Source organism: Pituophis catenifer, unplaced genomic scaffold (assembly GCF_029215685.1).
Source record: "Pituophis catenifer annectens isolate HBS135680 unplaced genomic scaffold, rPitCat1.0.hap2 SCAF_2, whole genome shotgun sequence".
Classification (NCBI taxonomy): Eukaryota; Metazoa; Chordata; class Lepidosauria; order Squamata; family Colubridae; genus Pituophis; species Pituophis catenifer.
Genome location: NW_027256882.1, coordinates 89,374,219 through 89,399,116, shown reverse-complemented (window position 1 = coordinate 89,399,116; position 24,898 = coordinate 89,374,219). Strand labels below are relative to the sequence as shown.

At 45.7% G+C, this 24,898-nt stretch overlaps 2 protein-coding genes across 2 annotated transcripts in view; one reads left to right on the top strand and one right to left on the bottom strand.

Moving 5' to 3' along the window:
• Positions 1-12,389, top strand: part of DBN1 (drebrin 1) — a 45,131-nt gene extending 32,742 nt beyond the window's left edge. The window contains exons 8-15 of the mRNA XM_070933791.1: positions 3,607-3,670; positions 3,921-3,980; positions 4,483-4,594; positions 6,931-7,071; positions 8,552-8,686; positions 8,838-9,580; positions 10,260-10,362; positions 11,460-12,389. Of these exons, the coding sequence (XP_070789892.1) occupies positions 3,607-3,670; positions 3,921-3,980; positions 4,483-4,594; positions 6,931-7,071; positions 8,552-8,686; positions 8,838-9,580; positions 10,260-10,362; positions 11,460-11,530 (1,429 nt within the window). The 3' untranslated portion in view covers positions 11,531-12,389. The remainder of the gene's footprint in view (positions 1-3,606; positions 3,671-3,920; positions 3,981-4,482; positions 4,595-6,930; positions 7,072-8,551; positions 8,687-8,837; positions 9,581-10,259; positions 10,363-11,459) is intronic.
• A 624-nt stretch (positions 12,390-13,013) lies between these two features.
• Positions 13,014-22,473, bottom strand: PRR7 (proline rich 7, synaptic). Its single transcript, XM_070933790.1, has 3 exons — positions 22,405-22,473; positions 14,312-15,326; positions 13,014-13,732 (listed from the first exon to the last, which is right to left on the bottom strand). The coding sequence occupies exons 2-3, from the start codon at positions 14,643-14,645 to the stop codon at positions 13,344-13,346; spliced, it is 723 nt and encodes a 240-aa protein (XP_070789891.1). The 5' UTR covers positions 14,646-15,326; positions 22,405-22,473; the 3' UTR covers positions 13,014-13,343.
• Between the last annotated feature and the right edge of the window lie 2,425 nt (positions 22,474-24,898).

The window sequence follows — 24,898 nt, the reverse complement described above, 5'->3', positions numbered from 1 at the left end:
GGCAGGCTAAAATATAGATAGATAGACAATGACAGAGACAGATAAAATGCTACTTATACAGTAGTTTGTGGTAGCTCTGCAGGGTTATCCTAGCAATCAGATTGATTTAAAAAAAAAAACACCTTTCCACTTGTTACAAGCTATCTGTGGTCCCATTCCTTTCATATACTTAAATGGGCCAGTTGGAAGAATATAGTTTGTTGCAAGAACAATCTGCAGTTAATTGACTCCAGTTAGCTAGAGTCCATTCAGCTCAAAACTTACCCCCATATGGACACGTTACACTAAGTCAATCAGCTGTGTTGGAAGATTATCAAAACCCTATCCATTGTGTTTTGGGGGGGGGAGAATTACTGAAAACAAAGAATGGCTACAAAAGCATGGAAGTTCTCATTTAGTGACTACCTTGGTTGGGACCTGTTCGCGGTTAAGATATGATAAAGTAACTTTGCAACCAATCCTCACATTTATGATCTCCACAGATCTGCAAAGCAAAGGAAAGCGGTAGTAAGATTGTAAGCATAGTCATGGTTTTACTTAGTGACCACTTCACTTAACGACTGAGTTGCCAGTTCCAAATGTAGTCACTAAATGAGGACTATTTGCACAGAACTCACTGCTAAACCCTGCCAGCAGAAAACATACCTTCCCAACAGTGTTGAGCTACTCGACTCAACTCACACAGGTTGTTAGATAACTGATCAATGGAGAAGAGGTTAGTGATCTCAAGAAGTATTGCCAGTTTTCTTCTTGAGCAGTGTTTCTCAGCCTTGGCATCTTTAAGATGGGTGGACAAATTCTTTCAAAGAATTGTGGCAGGGGAATTCTGGAAGTTGAAATCCACATTTTTAAAAATTGTTAAGATAGCAATACCACTTCACAGTGCTTTATGGTCCTCTCTAAGCAGTTTACAGAGTCAGCATATTGCCCCCAACAATCTGGTCCTCATTTTACTGACTTCGAAAGGATGGAAGGTTGAGTCAACCCTGAGCCTGGTGAGGACTGAACCCCTGGCAGTCAGCAGAATTAGCCTGCAATACTGCATTCTAACCACTGTGCCACCACAGAGCATGGTGATTGTGAAACATTGTTCTAGTTAAGATACCTGTCAGGTTTCGATGTCCTCTCAAATAAATTGCACTCCCAAACAATTAATCTTTGCTGAAATATTCCATTTATTGAGTATGACAGATCTGGCCCCGACTTCGTCGTAGCCGATACTAACCCTCTGACCCCCAAACCCTTCCCTTTCCATTCTCCAATTCTCATCTTCTCATTGGCCATCTTCCAAGTCAGTCTCCCCAGCTTCTGACCTCAGCCCACAGGAATGCCCCCTCCCATCCCATCTCCTAGGGGATATTATCTACAGAGAAAATAAGTAGGTGAAAAGTCAAGCCTCATCTCCTCCTTTTTACGGCAGCATCAGAATGCTGACAATACCTAGTTAAGGTATGACTTAACAAAATTAGATTTGAATGTTTATAAAGCTGGCTGAGCTAATTGGGCTGGGGGAGAGATTCTATCATTTGGCTTATTCTTCATATGAGAAGTGTCTTTTTTATTATTATAGCAGTCATTATTTACAAAGATGATTCATGCAGTGCTTCTGTTTGCCTTTGATTCCTATGTTTAAGGTAGCCCCTCTTTTAGTAAATGAGAGAGAAGGGATGTTAAAAAGAGACAATTTTTGTACCCTCTGCCTAATTTTGCAGTGGGAGGCAGGCAGGCAGGAACCATCTACCAAAAAAATCGTATAAGGGTTTGTGGTTTTGAATTTAGGTATGTAAGAAATTATGCACATTCCACAACTTCCCAGAATCAAAAGCATTTTTGCCACTCTTATGAGACTCTATCTACATGCAAAAATGGCATTTCTAATCACTCAATGTCAGGAAACTGCAAACTTCAGCTCTGTAGGTCTTACTTCAAAGAAGATGTGCTTATGGTCAGTTAAAACTTAAAAGTATCAGCAGCAAATAAGTTTATGTTCATATGGGTGAAAGTCAAGGAATTTTAATGGAGGTTGCTTGACCGCAACCCAAATCTGTATTCCAGGGGATGATCTTCATACAGGTACTTGACTGAGAACCATTGTTTAACCATCTGAACTTAGAACAGCACTGAAAAAGTGACTTACAATCCTCACACTTATAACAGTTGCAGCATTCCCATGGTCACATCATGGAAATTCAGGTGCTTGGCAACTGGTGTGTATTTACAGTGGCTGCAATGTCCCAGGGTCATGTGATCACCATTTGTGACCTTTGCAGCCGACTTTCAACCAGCAAAATCAATGAGGGAAGCCAGATTCGCTTAACAACTACATGATTCACTTAACGACTGCAATGATTTGCCTAACAACTGTGGCAAAAGTTGTAAAATCAAGCACAATTCACCTAACAAATGCCTTGATTAGCAATAGAAATTCTGGTCCCAATTGCGATTGTAACTCAAGGACTATCTGTAGTTTAATACAGATTAATATATCTAAGAGCATAGTGGCGCAGTGGTTAGAGTGCAGTATTGCAGGCTAATTCTGCCGACTGCCAGCAGTTCGACCCTGACCGGCTCAAAGTTGACTCGGCCTTCTATCCTTCTGAGATTGGTAAAATGAGGACCCAGATTGTTGGGGAAAATATGTTGGCTCTGTAAATCGTTTAGAGAGAGCTGTAAAGCACTGTGAAATGGTATATAAATCTAAGTGATATTGCTATTGCTATATCTGAAGGGTTAGGAAGAATTAAATTAAAAGAATAATCCTTCATCATTTGCATGAAATAGTGAAGACTGGTTAACATTCAAGCAGGCATTAGGATACAAAATTAAACAATAAATATGAAACATAGTTGCTTTTCAAAAAACAAAATAATAGTCTGAATTATAAAATGTAATACTATACACAGAAACAACATTCAGATAAACAGCAATTTTAAAAGAAGGTATTAAGGTAAGTTGAGAATTGAAATATAATGTTCTTGCAAAACAATTTTTCTAAACCTAGAACTAAACCTAGACTATAATATGGCAGCAATGTTTTTTCGCTTTGGATCCTTCAGGGTACAATGGATGTAAGCAATCCACAGGCTAAAGGATGTTTATAATTTCTAAGATCTGAATAAGAGTCTGTATAATTTTCTACTGAATTCTGGCAGGAACTTAAAACATTTTTACAAACCAACTATCCTCAGAGTTTCCACAAATTTGGGGGGAAAAAATGGGCTGGAAATTCTCCATCCCCTTTGGTGATGACATCATTATGATCGCCATTGCCCCCTTTAATTCTTGCTGCCAAATAAATCATTACATTTGTGCCTCCTCCCTCAGCTGCAAAGGGTTATTGCCAGAAAACAGAGATGCAAAGCCAGTTTTAGAATGGACAAATGAAACATTTGGACCTGTTAATGAACACTGAAAGAAGACGCAATAACAGGTTTGATAAAAAATAAATAAATCCCAGAGCGTGAAATGTTCTCTGTGGCCTCTGGATGGATGAGAATACTGAATTGTGGACATCAAATTTAATGTTAGGAAACTCAAATAGCCTATCAACTCTGCCTAGGATGCTTGAGTCAGTGTCGCAAATGTCCATCTTTCCTTTACCACTAGGCGAAAGCAGCAGACCCTGGAAGCAGAAGAAGCCAAGCAGCGATTGAAGGAGCAATCCATCTTTGTAAGTGAAGCTTCAGGAGCTGGGGGAAGGTTGCCTAGTTGTGCAGCCGACTCCCCCCCAGGATCTTGGCAGGAGGAAGAATGGAGCACCAAGGCTGGCTGGGGACTTTGGGGACTGATTCTGCAGCCAGGGAGAGGACATTCTTCCCAGGGGCTCTCCCTTGCTCCAGCTTAATGCTAGGTCAGGGCATAAGTAGGGCTTTTTGGTGTGGTTGAGGTGCCCTGGGGCTGACGCTGACCTCTCTCCCTAGGGGGAGCAGGAGGACGATGAAGACAGGCAGCAGCCCAAAAAGTCTGAGTCGGAGGTGGAGGTGAGTGCGGCCCCGGGGCACAGCATGCATTGTCTAGGCAAAGGACTCCCCTTGCACCCTACTAGGGTACTGCTGCATGAGGTTGTGGCATTGTGTGCAAAGGTTCAGCAGGGAAAGGTAGGCTTCAGTTTGATGGCTGTGATCTAGCTGGAGTTGTATGTCGATGAATGGAGTCTGTGCTTAAGCAGCAGGGTTGGGCCTGAGTTTTATCTTGGGGGAAGCAACATGTGTGTGTGTGTGCGTGCTTCGTATTCATTTCGCTGGAAGCCAGTTTGTCGTGCTGTTCCTCTTGATGTCACTCTGTGCCATTGTTCCTGCTGGAGGGGCATGGGGGCACATTGCATATGCGTGGCACGTGTCTACTTTTGTCACTCTTGACCTGGCTATACTGCATGGAAAGGATGGGGCAGAGAGTTCAGTCTGTATTTAAGGCAGTGGGTATCTGAAAGGCTGTGCTGTGCTTGACCCTTGTCTCTCTCCCCTTCCCCTCACTTCCTGGTAGGAGGCAGCTGCCATTATTGCTCAGCGGCCTGAGAACCCTCGGGAGTTCTTCCGGCAGCAAGAACGAGTGGCTTCGGCCAGCTCTGAGACACCCTCACCCTTCAACAGAACAGGTAGGCAGATTTCAAGGTCTCCTGCTCTGGATGGAAAGAGAAAGCAAAAAATGCAACAGTGGCTTTCAAGGGACATAATAACCATAGAAACGTGGCAATGAGGGTTTGGGGGTTTATTGTCAATACGTAGGTGGTCTTTGCCCTGGAAAGTGAGAAAATGCACACTGATGTTTAAAGCCCATTGAATATCCAGAGACCTTGGCAACTTCTGCCACTGGGAGAATCTAGGCAGAGAACGATTGTGGCAGAAAAAGACAAGCTGGGTGGTGATTGCTTTTTTTGATACAGGAAAGCACATTAAGCCAGCACCTTATAACAAAGCTGACTTTAAAAAATGGGATACCGTCTACTACAAATAGAAGGACACCATTCCATTTAACATATAAACAGGTTTTGAAACTCAAACTCACAGAATATGATTGAATCCAGTTATTCCATAGAATTTGATATGTATGTGCATTGATTTTGAAATTTGGAATGTGTACATGCATAGGCCTCCATTCCTAACCAAAGTGACCCCAGAATGACAAAATATGTGTTTGACATCACAATACATCACTATATTGCATCACCCAGTGAACAAGGGGAAGAGTTTATATCATGATGTCACAACATTTTTTTACCTACTTGCTCAGTTTCTTTTGTTCAGAGGCACAACATATTCATGTTGCAAAGCATTTGCACTTTCGATCATGGATAGTACGGGAAGCATGATGAGGGATGAAAAGCATTGCTTTATTTATTCTAATATTTAAATACTTCTCCTATCACCAGACTCCAGGTGGTCCCAAAACAATAATATATAAGATCAAATAAAATCTAAGTTCATATCACTATCCTTGTACAATTGTTTAGCAAACTATCCAAAAGGCACTTAGTTTAGTTTGCTTTATTGTCATTGCACCTCATACAACGATATTAAATGCCATTTTCAGTGTAGATTATACATATAAAAAAAAAACACACATCCTTCACATTCTATACAACTGAATTGAAAACCCCTGATATTGCATTAATATTGCTCTATACAGTAGAATTCAATATAGTTACTGCTCTGAGTAAGGCTCAGTAGGCTGTTTTTCAGCCTATTGGTCCTTTTTTTTATTGTCCTGTACCGCCTGCCAGATGGTAATAGTTCAAAAAAAGGGTGCCTAGCATGAGATGGATCTTTAAGAATATTTTGAACTTTCTTAAGGCAGTGGGCGCTATAAAGCTCTTCCAAGGAGGGGAGAGGGCAAGCAATGATCCTCTGGGCAATGATGTTAACCCTCTAGAGCTCTATCCTATCTGCCACTGTGCAATTGGCAAACTATACACAAGTGCAGTAAGTTAAAATACTCTCTATAGTGCAGTGTTAGAAGGTCACCAGCAGTTTTTCATTCGGTTGTTGTTTCCTGAGAAGTCTCTTAACTTAAGTTTCGAATGACTAAATAAAATGATCTTTGTCGCTTCCTGGAGACAGTGGGTGGGGCCATCTTGGCTTCTGGGAGAATCAGTTTTTCACAATGTGATGTGGGTGGCAGTGGGGTGTGTGCGAAAGCTGTAATTGGATAAGAGGTGCAGGACCAGCAGAAAGTATCCTTTTCCGCAAGCAAGCTAGATCTGCTGCTTAGGACACAGATGCAGTCTTTGAGAGGAGGAGCTAAACTGAAGGTTTTTAATGAAGTCAGATAGATGATCTGGGATGGCCAATAGCCTTAATGCATGTTACAATCTCCTGAGCTGCTTCTGCAAGAAATGGGAGGTAGGCAGCTCAGGGCAGCCATTGTTAGTCTACTGATCCTTTGCTGCACCTCTACTGTGACTTATTCTGTCTCCTTTTGGGTTGACCCCAAGAGCTGGCCAACCACTTCTGTCCCTATCTGCAGTAAGTCAACAGCTATACTTTCTGAAATCTTCTGCATTATGCCTTACGTTTTGGACCTCCATACTGTCTATTTGGTTGGCTCTTTGGGGACTCAGATACAGTTATTTCAAGTACAGATTCATTTCCCATCACTACTGACATCTCCTGCCTCTTGGCTCTCTCTTTTCTTCCCTCAACCTTCCTGCATAAGTGCTCAAACCCTTCACGCTGATCTGTCTTGGCCCTCCCGTTCCATAGTCCCCGACTTTGCTTCCCATTTCCTCCTGCACTGCCCCTGGCAGTGTCCTCTCATTCTTTTTGGCTTCTCAGGGACTTGCCTTCTTTCCCTGCTATCTGGCCCTGGACTTGGGTATGGACCGCCCAGTGGCAGGAGAAGGGGGGGTGGGTAATGGAGTGGGCTGCTGGAGGGAAGACTGACTGTTCTCTTCTGCTTTCTTTGTCTTCGTCCGTCTGTCTGTCTTTCTCTCAGCAGGTCGTCTGCACTGTCCTTTCATAAAGACACCTGACAGTGGGCCGCCTTCTTCTTCCTCTTCCTCTTCCTCCCCTCCACGGACTCCCTTCCCCTATATCACTTGCCACCGCACACCAAACCTCTCTTCCTTCTTCCCATGTAGGTAGCCAGATCCCGGCTGGGCTTTGGGAAGTTGGTTTGCAGAGGTGGCTCCTAAAGGGGCTTTGATAGACCCCCAGAGGCTTTTTTTTTTCTTTTTCTTTTTTTTCTTTTGCCATGTCCCATCTCATCTCACCTCTGAAAGCAGGAACAGGAGCCAGTAACCATTCCTCAGAGACTGGCTCACGAAAGCTCAGGGATTGGCTCTTCTTTTGGCATCCTGCTTGTGAACCGGCTGCATGCATCGTCACCGAACTATAGTCCCCAATTTATGAATTTATTTCCCATTTCTGTTCTGTCACAATTTCAGGGACTTTCAGTGGCTTACATAAAGTATAAAACTGAACATGAAAGCAGACGCCATTAAAAACAAGAAGACAATCTCGCCCAAACCAAAACTATAAAGAATAAAAATTGAGATGTCTTGACAGAATCAAGGGAAGGCTTGGCCTTTAAAAGCTTCTAAAACGTTAGCAAGGAAGGGGAGAGAGAGGTGCTACCCTGGTCAAAACCAGTTCCCCAGCATCACACTGTCACAGAAAAGCAGCGCCTCCTCGCTTCAGATGAAAGCAACGGTGCTGGGAAGAGTGAGGTCTTGAATGAGGTTTCCACAGTAACAATCCTCGGAGAGTTTCTCCATTCATTTGCCCTCCTTCCCCATTAATGCAATCTTGGCACATGGGTTTCTTCAGGAACACTCCTACATCCAAGCATTGGTTCCCAGGCCAAAGTATTAACACCACCTGGGGCAACCATCGTTTAAGCTTTTGATGTAAATTTCATTTGCTGGAAGCTAAAGCCACCCGCATGTGAAGCCCGGCAGCATTTACACACAGCATGTCTGTTTGGGGGTGGAGGGGAGGAGGATTCCCTGTATAGATTGTGTTGGTGGGGAAAAGCCACGGGTGGCATTCTCGGCTTAATCGGCTGCCCATGTGTGGTTTGGGGACCCTGAGAATCTGGCACAACTGTCTGATCCTATGGCTTGCTGTGGGCTGTGCTTCCGAAGATAGCTAAAAGAGGGGTGGATGCAGCCTGTTACTTCCAAATGTCATTTGGCAGCAGGAAAGCCTGCAGCTGCAGCCTTGCATTTTCTTGAATCAGGCCCTTTTCTATTGTTCTATGATTCCGGGGCTACCTCTGCTTTTTGTCCTCCGGCCCCATCAAAAGCAGGAAATGCAGGGGGGTTCACTACTCCACATTCCAGCATGTTTGTCAGTGAAAAGAAAGGGAGGATGGCCTTGCGCTGCAACTGTTCTTGGAGGAAGAGAAAGAGAGATACTGGGAGGACCCTGGGTTTCTATTCTTGCCTATGAAATCATGTATTTTTGGAGATGCTGTTAGATCATATTACTCTTTTGGTTTCAAGTGAAGGTGCCACATCTTTTCTGTAGGCACTTGGGGGGGGCCCTGTGCCTCAGGGACTTGTGGCTTTTGCCTTGTCCGCTCCCTCTTGAGTGCCTATGTGGCTCATTCACAGGCAGCCAGACGGAAACACACAGAAAGGCCTCTGCCTCTGCTAGTAGCCCCTGTGACTCCAGTACGGCTTCCACGCCAGTGGGTGAGCAGATTGAGCGTGCCCTGGATGAGGTGACGCAACAGGATGCTTTAAAAGGTAGGCGCTGCTCCTGTCTCCACAGTCAGTGTTGTCTCTGTTCCCAGACGAATTAGCAGGACGTTGGTTATCTTTGCATTCTGTCCAGTTCACAGAGGCCCAGCCCTGTGCCACCCTCCAAACACCCCCTCTCGCTTCCTCCCTCTTGCAGACTCCTCCAGCCCGAGCAGTGAAGAGACAGGCATGGCATCTGCTACGAACTGGGCTCCCCCCAGTGAAGAACAACCAGTGGAGAAAGCAGAAGAGCCTCCTGGGGCTACAGCCTGGCAAGGCCCTGAGTGGACAGAACCACAGCAAAGTGGGACTGACCCTGTTGAAGACGTGGTGCTCCCAGAGTCCAAAGAAGAGCCTCTCTTCCCAGTAGCCCCGTCTCCCAAAGAAGAGCCTCAGTTCCCAGCAGCCCCGGTCCCTGTGCAGAGTGAGGATGCTTTAGATCTGGGGGAGGCCTTTGGTTTTTCACAACCGCCTGCACCCCCCTCTGAGAACATTCTTGACCTGTGGCAGAATGACAGCACTGTCGCGGAACCCAACCCTCCTGATGCCTGGGAGCTCCAGCAGGGTGGACCTCCCACTCCAGCCCCGTGGGATCTTCGTGATGGGCCTCCCATGCCTGCCCCCATGCTGGTTGAGGTGGATGTCCCTCCAGGGGCACCAGAGCCCCCATCTTCTGCAGGCCTTCCTGAAGATAACCTCTTGAATTTCAACGACCTGCCTGAGCCCCCAGCAACTTTCTGTGATGCAGATCAGGACGAAGAGCCAGCAAGCATTATTGCTGTTGAAGGGCTGCATCAGATGACACTCAGCTACCAGCATGCCCTGCAGGAAGCCTCCGGGGTGCACCAGGAGCCCCAACTGCTCACCAATGGGGAGACTGCCCAAAAGGAAAGCACGCAGGTAAGGCTCACAAGGCTTCAAAACAATTTTGCAATCCCTATGCCGGCCTTTGGAAGTAGGACAAAGCTCACATGTGATGCTACTATATCACGGCTTCCTGTAGCACACGTTCACAGATAGGATTCACACCAGGCTTAGCTGAAACGAGTTGGAGTGGCTTGTGGTTGAGAGCACGGTGACAACCCAGCTGTTGTCTTAACTTACTGTGTAAACCAGGCCATCATATTATGCCAGGGTATGATTGAAGCATAGAATGATATACAAAGAAAATCAGTGGGTTTTGTTAGTTTGGGTTTAAATTTAGCATTTTCTCTGAACTTGAAGTATTTGCTAACCTTGCTCCTGGAGAAGTGATACCTAGAGTTTCCTTTCCTGTAAATGAATGAAAAGACGGATGAATTCCATATGCAGTCTTAAATAGTGTTTGTTCCATTCATGTGGATTAATTAATCTTTGGTGATTTTTTTTTACAACATTTTTGTACAATGAGAGTTGTGAAAAGATGGGCCTTCCTCTATTTTCAAATGCATGTTAATGAATAGCAACCTTTTGTGCAAATTGTAATGAGATGGAGTAGGCAAGCACAGATTATGGTTATTCTGTATTCATAAATTGGAAATAGACACTGTGAACATCTTTCAAAGGAAAGCAAATGCAACAATTTGATTTTCTCTTCCAGACCAGCGAGGGCTATTTTAGCCAATCACAAGATGAAGATTTTAACCAATCAGAAGAACTCTCTGCTAAAGCTCCTCCTCCAGTGTTCTATAATAAGCCCCCAGGTAAGTTCTGAGATTGATAGGTGGTCTTAGAGAAATCCATTCCATAACAAAAAACAAGAAATTAATTTAAATTGGAGAAATATAAAATTCTACATTTGATAGAAAAAAAAATGTAAGGTACAAATATAAACTCTGGCAGACCTTGCTTGGCAGTGGTGCCTACGAAATGAATCTGGGTGTCCTTGTCAACCCCAAGTTAAGCATGAGCCACCAGCGTGAAACACTGGAAGTTTTTAAGAAGAGATTGGACAACCATTTGTCTGACATGGTATAGGGTTTCCTGCCTGAGCAGGGGGTTGGACTAGAAGACCTCCAAGGTCCCCTCCAACTCTGCTGGATAAACAGCTATCCTGAATTGAATTGACGGGGAGAACATAGAATCTAGACTAGTGTTTTTTAGACTTGGCAATGTTAAGATGTGTGGATTTCAAATCCCAGAATTCCCCAGCCAGCATGGAGTAAAATTACAAGGTTGAGGCTAGAGATAAGGAAGAATTCCTGACTGTAGAAGCTGTCAGCCAGTGGAATAGGCTGCAGCCTGATGTGATGAGTTCTCTCTTGGTTGAGGTGGAGGTCAGTTCCCAAATATGCTTTAGTTTATCTAGTTTGAACTAGATAACCCCTGTGGTACTTTACAGCTCTGCGATTCTAAGAGGGGCTAATTGTGAGGGCAATATAAACAGATGCACGTGGGCCTTGCATGGCCATATTGTTCTAATAGACAGGGAACATCAGAACAGTTAGGCCAGACATGAAAACAGGATTTCATGTGACTGGGGAATGCCGTCCTATCACGTGGATCATGGTTACTTCATTCAGTCGTGACCACCGCTGTCCTTCAGGCTTTCCCATCAACAGAGGGAATGAAGAGGTGGATCTGGTGGATGCATCTCCATTGTAGCCTGCTCAGTCAGACATTCTTAATGCCTGAACACACTTTTAACCTTCTGTCGAGGCATAAAATGGGCTCCCCTTGGGATTCCTGAAATAGAAGCATTAGTGATTTTCTTGGAGAAGACAAACAGCCAGCCCTGCTTGCAGCTAATCTCTTTTTTTTTGTTTGTTTCTTCTTCTTCTTCTTTTTTCTTTTCCCTCAGAGATTGACATCACCTGTTGGGATGCTGACCCAGTGCCAGAAGATGAGGAGAGCTTTGGGGGCAGCGTTTAAGGCTGACTCTCAGGCCAAACACCTCAACCCTGCACCTAGCAAGTCCAGTGTCTGCAAGCCTGGAGCAGCCGCAGTGAGGGCCTGGTGCCCCCTTGCTCCATATTGTAGCCCTGCGGTCCATGGCCTCAGATTGTACCCCGGCCAGATAGAAAAATCTGGGAGGGGGGATAACTTTTTCCAGTGCGCGCTCTTTCTCTCTCTCTCTCTCTCTTTCTCTCTCTCTCTCTCTCTTTCTCTTTCTCTCTCTTTTTCTAATGGTGTCAAATAGGAAATGTGTAAATCTGCCTGGTCCCCTCTTTGTTGGTAGCTTCCCTGCAGACCCCTTTCCTGTTGCCTTTGCCCATGGGGGTTTTTCAGATCCCTCCTGTCCCAATGCCATTTATGCCATTTGGGTTGATCTCTTGAGATGGGGGTGAGGTGTGCTGCTCTTGGGGGAGGATGGGAGGGCCTTTCCTCCACTCGGACTCTGCCAGAGTTTTGAGTATTTTGCACGAATTTAAAATAAAATATGGCAATAAAATGGCCCTGTGTGGGCAAGGCACTGGCTTCCATCTCTTCCCTTCTCCACTTGGTCCCCAGAGGCCTTGTTCCCAGAGAAGCAGAAGCCCTGTCCATTCTGGGTTCCAGCAAACGTTAGCAGCAAGAGAAGTTCTTTCCCCCCACAGCTCAGCTCAGCTCCGTGGCCCTCTGTCTGAGAGCGAGCCTGTTCCAGACCCTTCTCCTCAGGTCTTTGTTTGCCCTGAGAGCCTGGGACAAGGGGACACTCTGGATGGGCACCCTTCTCCTTTCTCTTTCTCCTTTCCTTGTCCATTCCATGCTTCGTTTTCTTTCCCTCCCGTACAGTAATTGTTTTTTTTGAAAGCACAAATTCTGTAACAGCAATGTGCTTATGTATGTTAATAAATAAATTGATTCCAAGCAGGGCAGCTGGCTTTGAAATTCAGGATGGCTTTATTGAAAAGGGGGGGGGAAGTGTGGGGGTGGGGGTGCAATTGCTGAAGAACTGCAGAGGTCCAAGGAATCTGGCTGAGTTCTACAGAAAACCATTGAGGGCAACTCTATTGTCTGTTTTTATTTCTGGTGGCGTTCTTTTTCTCCGCTACCATAAATGGTTAGAAATGTACTTTATAAAGAGTGTTGGGGGGAGGGAGGATTGTGCAATTTTTAAAATTCATGTGGCAAGCAAGCATTTGTGTGGTACGGGAGCACGGAGGAATGGTAGTAAACATCTGTCCAGTGACCGACCTTGCATGAAAGTAAAGAACACACCACTAGGTGGAGCTGGTGATAAAGGAATGCTGTCCCGGAACAGGCTGTACCACTGAATAGAGAGGAGGGAAAGCTGCTGGGTCTTTTGGGTGGGAGGCCAGGGCTTGCTTCACTTTGTACCATTGTACATGTGGATTGCTTTAAAGGGAAACCACATCCGCCTTTCTTGTGCACAGACTCAAGCAGCCAGTACCAGGTTTGTAATAAATCAGGTTCCACAAACTTTATTGTTGTCAAAATGTAACAAACAAAAGATTGTTTTAACAAAGTTTAGGCCAAGCCAGAGGCCCCCCTTACAGTCAGCACCAACAGAGCCAGTAGTGGGCCCAGAGAAAGGGAAGTGGGGGAGACGGGGAGACCAGCCCCAATCTCGCCCTGGCCAAAGAGGTCAGTTGCAACAGGGATCTTTGCGCTGTGAAGACTGTGGCCCAGACATGTCTGGAAGGCTTGGGCTACGGGACGTGGTGGCTCCCACAGACCAAGGGAACAGGCTGCTCAGATCCATGCAGCAACCAGAGTCCCACGTAGGTCGCAGTATGGCACGCTACACTGCCGTAGTCCTGCCAAATAAAGGCATTGAGACGGGCAGATGCCAGGGCCCGGGCTCGTAGCTGTCTCTGGTGCTGAGTTCAGAGTCTGTCCAGCTTGGGAAGATACGTTGTGAGTGCTCCGACTCCAAGTAGAGGTTGGTGCAGGTGGGGCCCTGCCCGGCTGAGCTTGGCAGGTGGAGGGCTGAGCCGTAGCCCCGATCCAGGAAAAGGGGCTTATAGCTGGGAGGCTGCTCCTGCTTCTCAGGCTGCTCGTGGCTCAGGAAGGGAGCGTTGATCTTGCGGTATAAGCCACGTGTGTCTGTCAGGACTTCACTGTATGGTGGTGGTGGCTCAGCCATCAGCACTGCTTCCTCGTAGCATGGAGGCTTAGATGGGTCTGGCTCTGCAAGCAAAATGATCACAGCCATTGAGTGGAAGCAACAGTTGCATTGGTAACAACATTACCACCATGCCCACTGACTGAGATGCCAAGTCATAAGCTCTCTATATAGCAATACTGGATGAAGTAGGAACAGTGGCAGGAGGAAGATTCCCCTCTTTCCTTTAACTTTCTTATAGCAAGATCCTCTAACATCTGAGGCGCTGAAGGGATTAGGAACTTCCTATCCACCTTTCCTCTTCAAGAAGCATCTTCACACATGGGGCATCATGAGACTGATTTAACCCTTTGAACTATCCAAGAGTCCCTCCCATTCCACAAGAAAGGAACCGAAATTAGGTGGACTATGGAAGACTAACTCTTTGAAGTCTTACATCTCTCAACTACAAAAGACAAGCATGGCTAACTTAGGGCTTTTAAGCCAGCAGCATAAAACCCATATTGCACCGACTGATGGATTACATGCCTTCAAGTCAGTGTCAGCTCTTCCTGGCCTCCCTCTGAATCTGGCATGGCTACCCTCTTTTTTCACCCCTTAGGAAGCAAGCACAAGTCATCACAAGGGCATCTTCTGGCTCTTACCATGCCTACAGCTCCAGGGCCTTGGGGGTGGGAGGTGGTGAGGGTGGTGAGGCTCAATGCGGAGTCGGTGGGGCACGGGAATGCCTGGTGGGCTTCTGATGTAACCTCCCCCATAGGCGGGGCCCCCATAAGCAGGGCCCCCATAGCCCTCATAATGCAAGGGCTCCATTTCCAATGTGCGCAGGTGCTGTTCCCGCAGCCGCTCCTCCTGTCGCCGTTTCATACGTCGTCGCAGGTAGCTGCAGAAGCAACATAGCAACACAATGAGCCCCCAGATAAGCCAAAAGCCGGCGAAGCAGGTGAGGAAGGTGTAGGTGCCGTGGGACATCACCATCTTTACACTGGGAATTAGGGCAGGGCCTCAGAGGCTTCTCTTGACAGGCTCTGAATTTAAAGTCCTCCTTAGATCCAGCTTGGAGAGAAAGAAAGATCCCACTTTCTCAGGTCTCTTCTGCAAAGAGGCAAGGAAAGGCTTACTTCTGCAGGTGAAATTGTCTCTGCCTTCCTTGCAACCTATTCATGCCGATGGGGCCATAAGTGTCTCTCAGTCTCCCTGGTCTGCACTATGGAACAGATGCTCCCGTTGGTGCTACTTCAGTCTGGGACAGTGCTGGCGGGAGCCGACGTCTGAGTGCTGCCAGTCTTTCAGTCACACACAGTCTTCTGTAAGCCCTTGGCAGTTGTGGCCATGGAAATGATTCACCAGATATGAAGACCAACTCTTGAGCCTTTCACGAAGAAGAAGAAGAAGAGGAGGAAGAAGAAGAAGAAGAAGAGGAAGAAGAAGAGGAAGAAGAAGAAGAAGAAGGAGTTCTTGTCCCTATAGGAGCCCGATGGAGGAAAGGAGAATGCTGGGAAAGTTCATAGACACGACCTTTGCTCTTTTCTTCAACTGCCCAAGTTCTTGGATACTTGGGTTGGCACGACCAGTAACACCAGCACCCAGCCCAACTTCTTCCCATTGCTAGGTTAGGGCTTTGGGGAACCGATGGCGGTGCTGATGGGAACGCTTTCTCTGCAAACAAACAGATAATGCTGGTCAGCATAAGAGAGATATGCAAGTTTTACATTTGCAGAGGCTCTATTAGATTTGCTACCACTTTCCTAGTGAGCAATTCAGTTCACAGTTCACAGTTCGCAGGCACCCTCTTTCCCAAAACAAGAATATATTACAGCAGGGACCACATTATGCAGTTACTGTATGTGGTTCACTTGATTCTGGATTATTGTAGTGTGTGGATTTATCTGCTGCATATCATTTACAACATACTGTGGAGCATTGTGTCAACCTAACCTCTGCAGCTTATTCAAACGATAAGTTAAAACCATGTCTTAGCATGCTTTCTGCATTTTCAAGCAGATACAGGGATGAATGGAAAGCTTCTTGCTCAATTAGATAGAGGCACTTATCTAATTGACTGACACTTCAGTCACTGTCTTCCTCACCTAAAGCAGCCCCAGAAGTTAAGTCAGTCTTGCTCAAATCCACAACCCAAATTCTATGCTACCGCTGTATACCCATCATCATCTGTGTTCACACAAGAGTCTTGGATAGCTTGTGGTCCTCAACTTGGGTCCCACTACTATAACTAATTCCACCAAGATGATGAGTATCAGGGGAAAATGTGAGCTAAACTCTCTGGCATGCAAGGACCCAGGTTGAGAAAAGAGGCTTCAGAAAATTATGAAACAATCTACACTTCTATGGGCAAAGCTTGAGCACCAAAATGCTGCCTCACCACTCCTGATGGCATTGGCAGCCAGCTCCTCTGCTCACCAACAACCTTCTACCCACACACTTCACAGCTTCACCCTCAAAGCCTGGCTGCCACATGGTATGTAAGCCTAAATTGCCAAGATTTATTCAGTGTACTATTCCTACACCCAAGTGGGAATATTAGTGCTATTTGTGGCTTGGTAACAAAGGTGTTAAAGAGGATTTGGACACTTTCATCAGGAAGAACCCCCACAATTGCCATTCAGCTCATGTTCTTTTCCTTCTTGTCCTGAGTTGCTCAGAACTAAGCTGCTCAGAACTTCTAGCCAAATATACATATTTTAAAGAATATTTTGGAAAAAGACATTCTCAGCCCATATTTTCAGGAGCACATCTGAAGTACAAATTGAACATTTTCTCTAGCACTTGTTCAAGAGACAACTACTGGCTTTTCATGATCTCCTGAAAAGAGTGCTACTCTAGGACTGGTCTAGCGTGGGATGAATGGTATGACAATTAAGTGAACACATAGGTGTCCTGTAAATCATACTCAAAGGATGCTCATTAACAGTTTTGCATCAACAGGAGGAAAGTATCAAGTGGAGTGCCACAAGGGTTAATCTCTTCAACATTTTTCTTCACTACTTGGATGAGGTAAAGGAAATGCTTATTACATTTGCAAATAATTAAATTAGAAGGGAAAATAAAAATCCTAGAATCTTTATACTATAGGTTAGAGAAAGTCAAATAGGCTGGAATGTCAAAGAATGGAATTTAATGAAGAAAATGAAAAGTTACCACTTAGGAAGTAGGAATCAAACACATGGGTGTAGAAAGGGTAATTCCTAACATGGCAATAGTCCCTGTGAAAAATACTTTAGAGTAATAATTGACTGAGTAAGAGTCAGTATTCTTAAGGAGGTACAACAAAAGGCAAATGAAGTTTTAGCTGCAAAAACAGATGTATAGTTTCCATATTTTAAGAAGTAATAATTCCACTTTATCCTGCATTTATCAAATCCCATCTCAAGTAATAAATATCTCATATTCGGGGCATCACGTTTTAAAATGAATTCAGACAAAGTAGAACAGGTTTAATAGAAAAGGCAATAAAGATGAAAAAGGGAGCAGAAATGATGGCCTATGATGAGACGGAAGGAACTGAGAGGAGAAGGTGGGAGGTGGGTTACGGTAGCAATCTTCAAATATCTGAAAGAACATCACGCAGAGATTCAGAATCTATTCATTATTGCTCCAGAGTGCAGTATTTGGCATAAAGGATTAAGATAGAAGAAGACATATTCCCATGCAATGTTAGGGAAAACGTCCAAGCAGTAAGAACAGTTCCAATAGTGAAACCAGTTACCAAGGGATCTTTCAAAAAGAGGTTAATTGGGACTCTTGCACTGAGCAAAGGGTTGGACTTTATGATCCAAATGGACCCTTTCAACTCTATGATTTTAGTTTTACAATCCCTCAGGCACACACTCCTTCATTGTTTTCCTAACTGGCACCCTCTAGATGTATTAACACTACAAGTGACAGAATGCCTTTCAACATCTTGTATGGGCACTATATTTTCTACAGAATTAGGTGATTATCTCATTTGAACACTGTATCACATGGCTTAATAATACAAACCAATAGCACAATTAAGTGCATAGATTTTGAAAAGGTCCTTATGTGAGAGCTGTTCATATAATAGCTTTGGACAGTTTAATAAAACTAAGCCAATCAAAAATTAATAATACCTTTAATCAACTTCAATTACAAAAATTAATTAAAGCCTTTGCAGAAATTCTACCTGTGTGGAAACCTCTTTCATGTTAAAATCAGCTCTACCTCTGCTGTAGTCCACAGTCCATTTGTGGGCGGGGTTAGAAACAAATGTAAGTGAAGTTCTGACTCCAAGGCCTTGGAACTAGACAGAAGGATAATATCTGAAAAGTGCCCAAAGATCCACAATTGGGCAAGTTAATCCAAGATCTCATACAATCTTTAGGCCATAGCTTCCCTATTTGAGACAATCCAAATACGAAATCTAAAAATAGACCCTAGTAGGTTTTCTATGTGTTGATAAGCTATAAAAACCCAGAAAGATTCTGAATGCCAATTCATCCAAATTTTTGTATCTACAAAAGTCAAAAGGATGACTATAGATTATAGAAGATCCATAAGCAAAACTGAATGCAAGGTTGCATCTGTGCCTACCAATGCGTCCTTGGGAGGCATATTGCAAAAAATATACAAAATAAAATAAAAATCTAGCTTCTTCTGCCTCGTTAATCACAGTTACACAGCGGAAGCATTAAGAAGATCAATCATATCAAAAGAGAACTATTCCCTTACCCCAATCTTTATTATCTGAGGTTAAACTACTGTATCCCCAAATCTTCAGGACCCAAACTAATCCATAAAATAGAAAATGCGAACTGGTTTCAGGCTTGTATATGTCTACGGTACTTCATTTTTGCTAATCTCCCCATGTCTGACAAAGACAATTTTAAATTGATCAATCAAGATTGCAGAAATTGTTACGTTTAAAATTAAAGTACAGTTTGTGATGAGCGATACTATTTAAGAAAAGCTTACTAATTCGGACCTCTCCAAATGTATTGGGATAGCATCTTCTAGAATTCCCTACCAACAGACAATATTTTTACATTTTAAGCAGATCACAGAACAGCTTCTTTCCCAGTGAATTCTTAAATGCCAACATTTCCTGGACTTAAACAGTATCTTGTATTGTTTGGAATTCTATATTCTGCTAACTTTGTGATTCTCCAGGGATTCTTTTCAACATGTTATTTTCATTAGCAAAGTATTAAACTTCCATCTGAACCAGGGTGAATTATGATTTTACTTGACTTCAACAAATGTTACTACCCAATAACATTTATCTAGTCAAGATAGCAAATAAAATTGGATAGATAAGTAGAGAACAGATGGACAAACATTCCTGTTTTATATAGCAGATATGCAGCAAATTGAAAATTTTGATTTTCTTTGTCAAAAACTCTGAATTGTTGAAATAAGCCTCACTCTTTGCTTTTATCTTATGTCAATCTTGGTTTGGCATATTGCTCTGGTTACCACGGTTTAGGGGAAAAGTATAAAGTTTCAATCACATCCAAAGTACAGAATGTCAAGAACTGAAACAAAGACAAGATGTTAATATCAGAAAAAAACTTCCTTCTGTGACCATATTCTATTCTTACAAAAAGCTAAAGACCTTATAGTATAAGATTGTTCTGAATATTCTCCTCTAGTATATTGGGATGGGACAATCCCAATTAAAATAGACTAGAGCAAGATAAAATATACAGACACAGATAGGGGAGAAAATATTGTGTGACATCATAATTATATCATAGGCATCATAACTGAAAAAGTACAATGACAAATTGGAACAAGTCCAGAGAAGGCCAGAGGTCTGAAAACAAAGCCCAATGGGGAACCATTAAATTAATGGGGTATGTTTAGCCTATAGAAGAAGAGACAAGTGTGAGGAGGTATGACAACAATACACAACTACCTGAAGAATGTTACATAGTTGAAAGACTGCACTTATTGTCTAATGCTCCAGAGGACAGAACCAATGGGTTAAAACTACTGGGAGCCATATCAGGCTAGCCATCAGGAAGAATTGTGTATGAACTGTCAGTCAGTGGAACAGGCTGCCACATGAAATCTCCTTCATGGAAGATTTTGAAATACATGCTGAAGGGCCATGTGTCCAATAGATCTTGCACTCAGAAGGGCATTGATTTAATTGGCCTTTGTAGTATCTTCCACACAAAAATTGCTATTAAAGATGCCATAAAACATTGTCATTATAGGGTAAAATATTTGGTGAATTTTTAGTGGACCCAGGATTATGGGTCTGATAATTCTATGGGTGCATAATAAGGCAGTTGTGTGTGATGTCATGAGCATGAAAGCTTTTCCAAAACAATGCCAGCAGTTGCTTTTATATTCTACTGAATTTGGGAGTTCAGGAAAGTAGCAGAAATTGTTGGCAAAGGAAAAGGCTAGAAGAGCTAAATTTAACTGATCTTTAGATACAGTAATACATATTATGTGCACTTTAATTCTTCATGCATATGTTTTTTTTAAAAAACCAGTCTGTTATGAATGTTCTGTGTTGTATGAGAAAAAGAGACTGTTCTAACAGGAATTGTGCAAAACTAAGAATTCAGTACCTCTCCTTGTACCCACTCCCAAATAAAGGGGATGCCTGTACTGGGCGCTGCAGATTCCAGCACCAAATCATGACCATAAATGTCAATGCTTCAGCAACATTTTGGCACTGATTCTTCCTCAGCATGAATCTGGCCTAATGGAAGGCTGGTATCAATGGGAAGCAATAGAAAATGGCTGTGGCTGGTGGGGGAGTTAAAAGCAATGCATCAAAAGACTGGCCTACCTGAATAGCTATGCCTCAAAGCACAGATGGCTTAGTGAGAGATAAGACCCCCCCCATCAATCCAGCCAGAACAGAGGCCTCTGACCTACAGCTGGAACTTCTGGTGGCTCTTGATAAGGGAACTTCCTTTCTTCCCCTTTGTGAGGCCCAAATCGAGTGCCCGCTTGGCTCTTTAGCTTCTGACATAGGGTCAGACTGAATGCTGGTTTTGGAGATAAAGTGCTTTACAGCTCATTTCTGGGCTGCCTTACTGCAGTTATCTTGAATCCTCAATCCCTGCTCCAGATTCTTCTTGTGGCTTATTCTCACGCATTAGCTTTGTTCATCCAAGCCTGTCATTCTAACCATCCTTGTGTACTGGCAAGGAAATGAGATGTTTTCTTGGATTTGGGAGTAGGGGAGTAAAGGATAGATTTGTGGACGTCTAGACAGAACAGAATGGGAACTAACCACCCCTCACTCTTATCTCAGAGACTAAGAGAGAATAATCTAAATTATCTCTTCTAGACCTGCAATGGTGGTGAAATCCTTGCCTTGGATTTGGCAAGGATTCAGACTCAAGGTATAAACTCAGCAGAAAGATGCTGTTTTTCAACCTTGCCACTAACGCATACATATACATTAAAGTCTCCTTCAAGTCAGGCTTAGTTCCAGGTGGCTTCAAGGAGACAACCATGTAGGCATCATGTGCAGGATTGATTTAAGAACTAAGTCACGCTGCACGAGAAGTCAGGGAAGCTCAGAACCAGCTCCTTAAAAGGATTCTCTGGGAGCACTTGCTGCCTCAAAGGAAAGGAGCCGAACCTCATTCCTGTATCTGCTCCCTCAATTATGTAGTAGAGCAGCCCTGGAGGTTAAAGGTTTTTCTCTTTCATTGCTTTCCATCCACCTGGAGCCAGCCCAGAACAAATGGCTCGTAACAAAAACTACACCTGGAATGGCAGGTTGAGCCAAAAAGATTACATGCTATTCAGAGGAATTAAAGATCCATACTGTATACAGAAATGGGTCTTGGAGAAAGAAGCAAGCAGGTTGAGAAAGGCCAGGCCCCTGAATGTGCTTAATCTCTCCTACTAAAAAAGGATACAATGGGAATTCTCCTCCCCCATCCCCCATCATTTTTTGCTACTAACTTTGAGCTCTCCCAAACACAGCATTTGGACAATCAAGGCTGGAGAAGATACAGCTAGGAAAACCTCTTGGCCTCCATGCAGAGAAGGCAACTGGACGTAAGGAGCCCCCCCCTCCACCTCCCACCTGCATTTCCACCAACCCTCCTGGATCCCTGATGCATAGAGACCAGCTCTTCGAATAGTGGTTCAGTCTACTGTTGTGCCGGTGTCACCCACGCTTTACAGTCGTTTTTCTCTCCCCCCCCACCTTCTAAGATGCCCGAGACACCCCGATCCTAGACTTCTTGCGCCCCGAAGAAGCCACATTTGCGCGTACCCCCCCCCGTCTCCCCGCACACACAAACCACACACACGAAACGCAGAAGCCGAAGCGCGCGCTCCCGCAAGCAAACGAGAACGCGCCAAGCTTCCCTCTGCTGCCTCCCCCCCCCCCACACCCCCACCTCACCACCCCGTTGAGTTCCTCCCCCATATATTGCCAATCGCCACCTGGCCAAGTCCATTGCCAGCCACGGGAAAGGGATGCCACGTTTCCAGGCTGCGCCAAGCTCCCAGGTGCCCAAACACCAGGAGGCGACGAATCTCCAATCCCAGAAGATGGTCCGGGTCGCCTGGCTCGGGGGTGGTAGTGGCGGCGGCGGCGGCAGGAAAAAAGCTCCGAACGGCTGGCTGACACGTTAAGGGGCACCGGCACGTGGAGACCGGAGGGCAGCTTTGGAAAAGGGTTCGGGGGGGGCAGAGGAGGGAGCAGGGGCGCAGAGCCCTAGGAGGACGGACCCCCCCCCACCCGTACGAGTAAGGTCGTTCTCCTCCTCACCGTTTCTTCCAGCGCCGAAATCAGGGATCGCTCGCAGGAGCCCCATATCTGGACGGCGGCAGAGCCATCCCTCTTCCTCCCTGCCGCCCGCCCCCCACCCACCCCCGGCCTTCAGTCCAGCGCGGCGGGCGCGCAACCTAGCAAGAGATGAGGCAGCTCGGGAGGCCGGTCCGCTGTCCCGCTCTCGCCTTGCCCATGGCCGGCCGCCGCAGCCTCCACGCGGGCGGTGCCGGGCTCTCTCTCTTTGTCCTCTGCGCTGCGAGCGCTCACGCGTCTCTCTTTCTTTCTTTCTCTGGCTCCTGCTTAGCTCGCTCCCTGCCAGCCCCGCCCACTGGCTCCACCCTCGGCCGCCGCCGCCGCCGCCGCCAGTTTCCAGTCAATTCCTGCCCAGTTCGGGGGGCTCGCGGGGCTTTCCTGGGAGAGATCCCGCGGCCCCCACCAACACCACCTTTGGTAGAGAGCGGCGGGCGAGGCGGCGAACCGAGCGATCCAGCTGGCAGCCACCCCCCCACACACCAGCCCTCGCCGCCACGGCGCGATCCCGGGGGGCGATCCCGGGAGGCTCCTGATCGGAGTTTCCGGCCGATATTCGCTTGGCTCCCCTTAGGATCGTTTCTTCCCCCCCTCCCCCCTCCCCGATCCGGGCGGGCCTCTCGTTTAGTCAACGTCACGAATGCGGCCTCCCTTGACACCGGGTAGCACGCCAGGGCAGCGGGGAAAGGGTGGGGAGCGCCACAGCGGGAAAGGCTTCCGACGATAATCCACGAGGCTCGATTTCAGCCCCCACAGAGAAATCCGTGCTTGCTTTCCCTCCCCGTTTCCCGAGCCAAGAATAGTGCCTGGAATGGAGGTCTTGATTCATAGCCGCCTTCTCCCTCCCCACTCTCCGCCCCCCCCCCCCCGCCAGCTCTGCCACCCTACACATAGACGCAGAATGAGAGCTATTCCTAGAATCTTGTGTCGCTAAATAGACGAAAGCTGGATGGGGGTGGGGGGAGCGCTGGAGCCGTGGGGAAGCCCTGTCACCTGAACGGGCATGGTCTCCGGATGAGCATGCCAGGCATAGGCTGATGATCGTGAACTCTGAGAGCCTCAGATGGAGGAAAACGTTCCTGCAGTAGTTGTTATCTATTGCGATCCTTTAAGGAAACCAAGACAGCCCCGTCCATGCACCAGAATCTCTTAACCTGTGCTAAAACACAACCGGGCAACAGAAAAAGCCACCTACACACCCACTTGCCCAAACTGTTCAATAAAGTCCAGGTCTGATTAGTGACCACACAACACTGACCAGGACAGAGATTCTTTTCCACAAGAAAAGGAAGATACAAGGAGGAGATTGGCTGAAACTCTCTTATGGGCACATGGCACAAAGCGTATTTTGTTAATGATTCCATTTGCTGCTTTGTAATTTGAAAAGCCTTCAGCAACTACCTTTGTGCTATCTGAAGCAGGTATTCCCTTAACAACCATGAAAGGTGTGGTGGTCTTTGTCTCCTTAAAATAGTGTTAAGATCAGCCCCAGCCACTAAAAGAGCCATATTATGCACTCCCTCCCTTTACCAGTTTTCCTTTCAGTGAATCCCACTGCAAAAGTTGCCTATCAGAGATGGAATGGCTTTAGCCATGGAGCCTCTCTGAAAATGGAAGGGCAGTCTTTAATTTGGCTTTCCCGTCCTTCTTTCAGAGTAGAACAAACAAAGTTCTCTGCTTCCTCTGCCTTAGGATATGCAACAATTTGGCCTTTATCCAAGGGTATAAGGCAGTAGCGGGTTTCAATTTTGGCCGCTACCGGTTCACTCGAGGGGCCATGCGCAGAGACGTCCGGGCGGGTGGGCAGAGCCTCCCACCACCGTGTTCACCTGATCCGTGGCGAATCGGTAGCAACCCACCACTGGTATAAGGTGGAACTAGACAGACAGTAGAGTAAGTGCAGGTAGTCCTTGTTTAGTGGCTGTTCAAAGTTACAATGGTGATGAAAAAGCAAATTTATGGCCAATCCTCACATTTCCAACCTTCACTGGTCTGTAAAACAAAGGAAAGCTGTAGTAAGATCATAAAAGCAGTGGTGATTTCACTTAGCGACCACTTCGTTTAATGACTGAGTAAACATGGATTAACCTGTAAATACCAAACTTTGAATGGCTTGGTAGCTGCTGGCTGCAGCTCATGGGAGTGGTAATGAACATACTTGGAAGGCCCCAATGAATGTAGGGGAGGATGTGTTAGCCCCTAAAAGACCTCCTTCCTTGGGTGAGTCCATTATGATGCCCTGAGGAATTGGCCACCCTATGGCTTTATGGCAGGGTAGAGGGAGGAGCCTGTGGCTTCCTGCCCCCCCATCTATATATTCTCAGCAGAGCTGACAGCTGCCATTCCTGACTGCGGGGAAGGAAGCCCCCTTCTCTGGAATGACAGTGTTGCCTGCAGGCCTCTCTGTGCTGCTGCCATGGCGACAGAGCCCGGAGAAACATACAAAACCACCCCTCAGTAG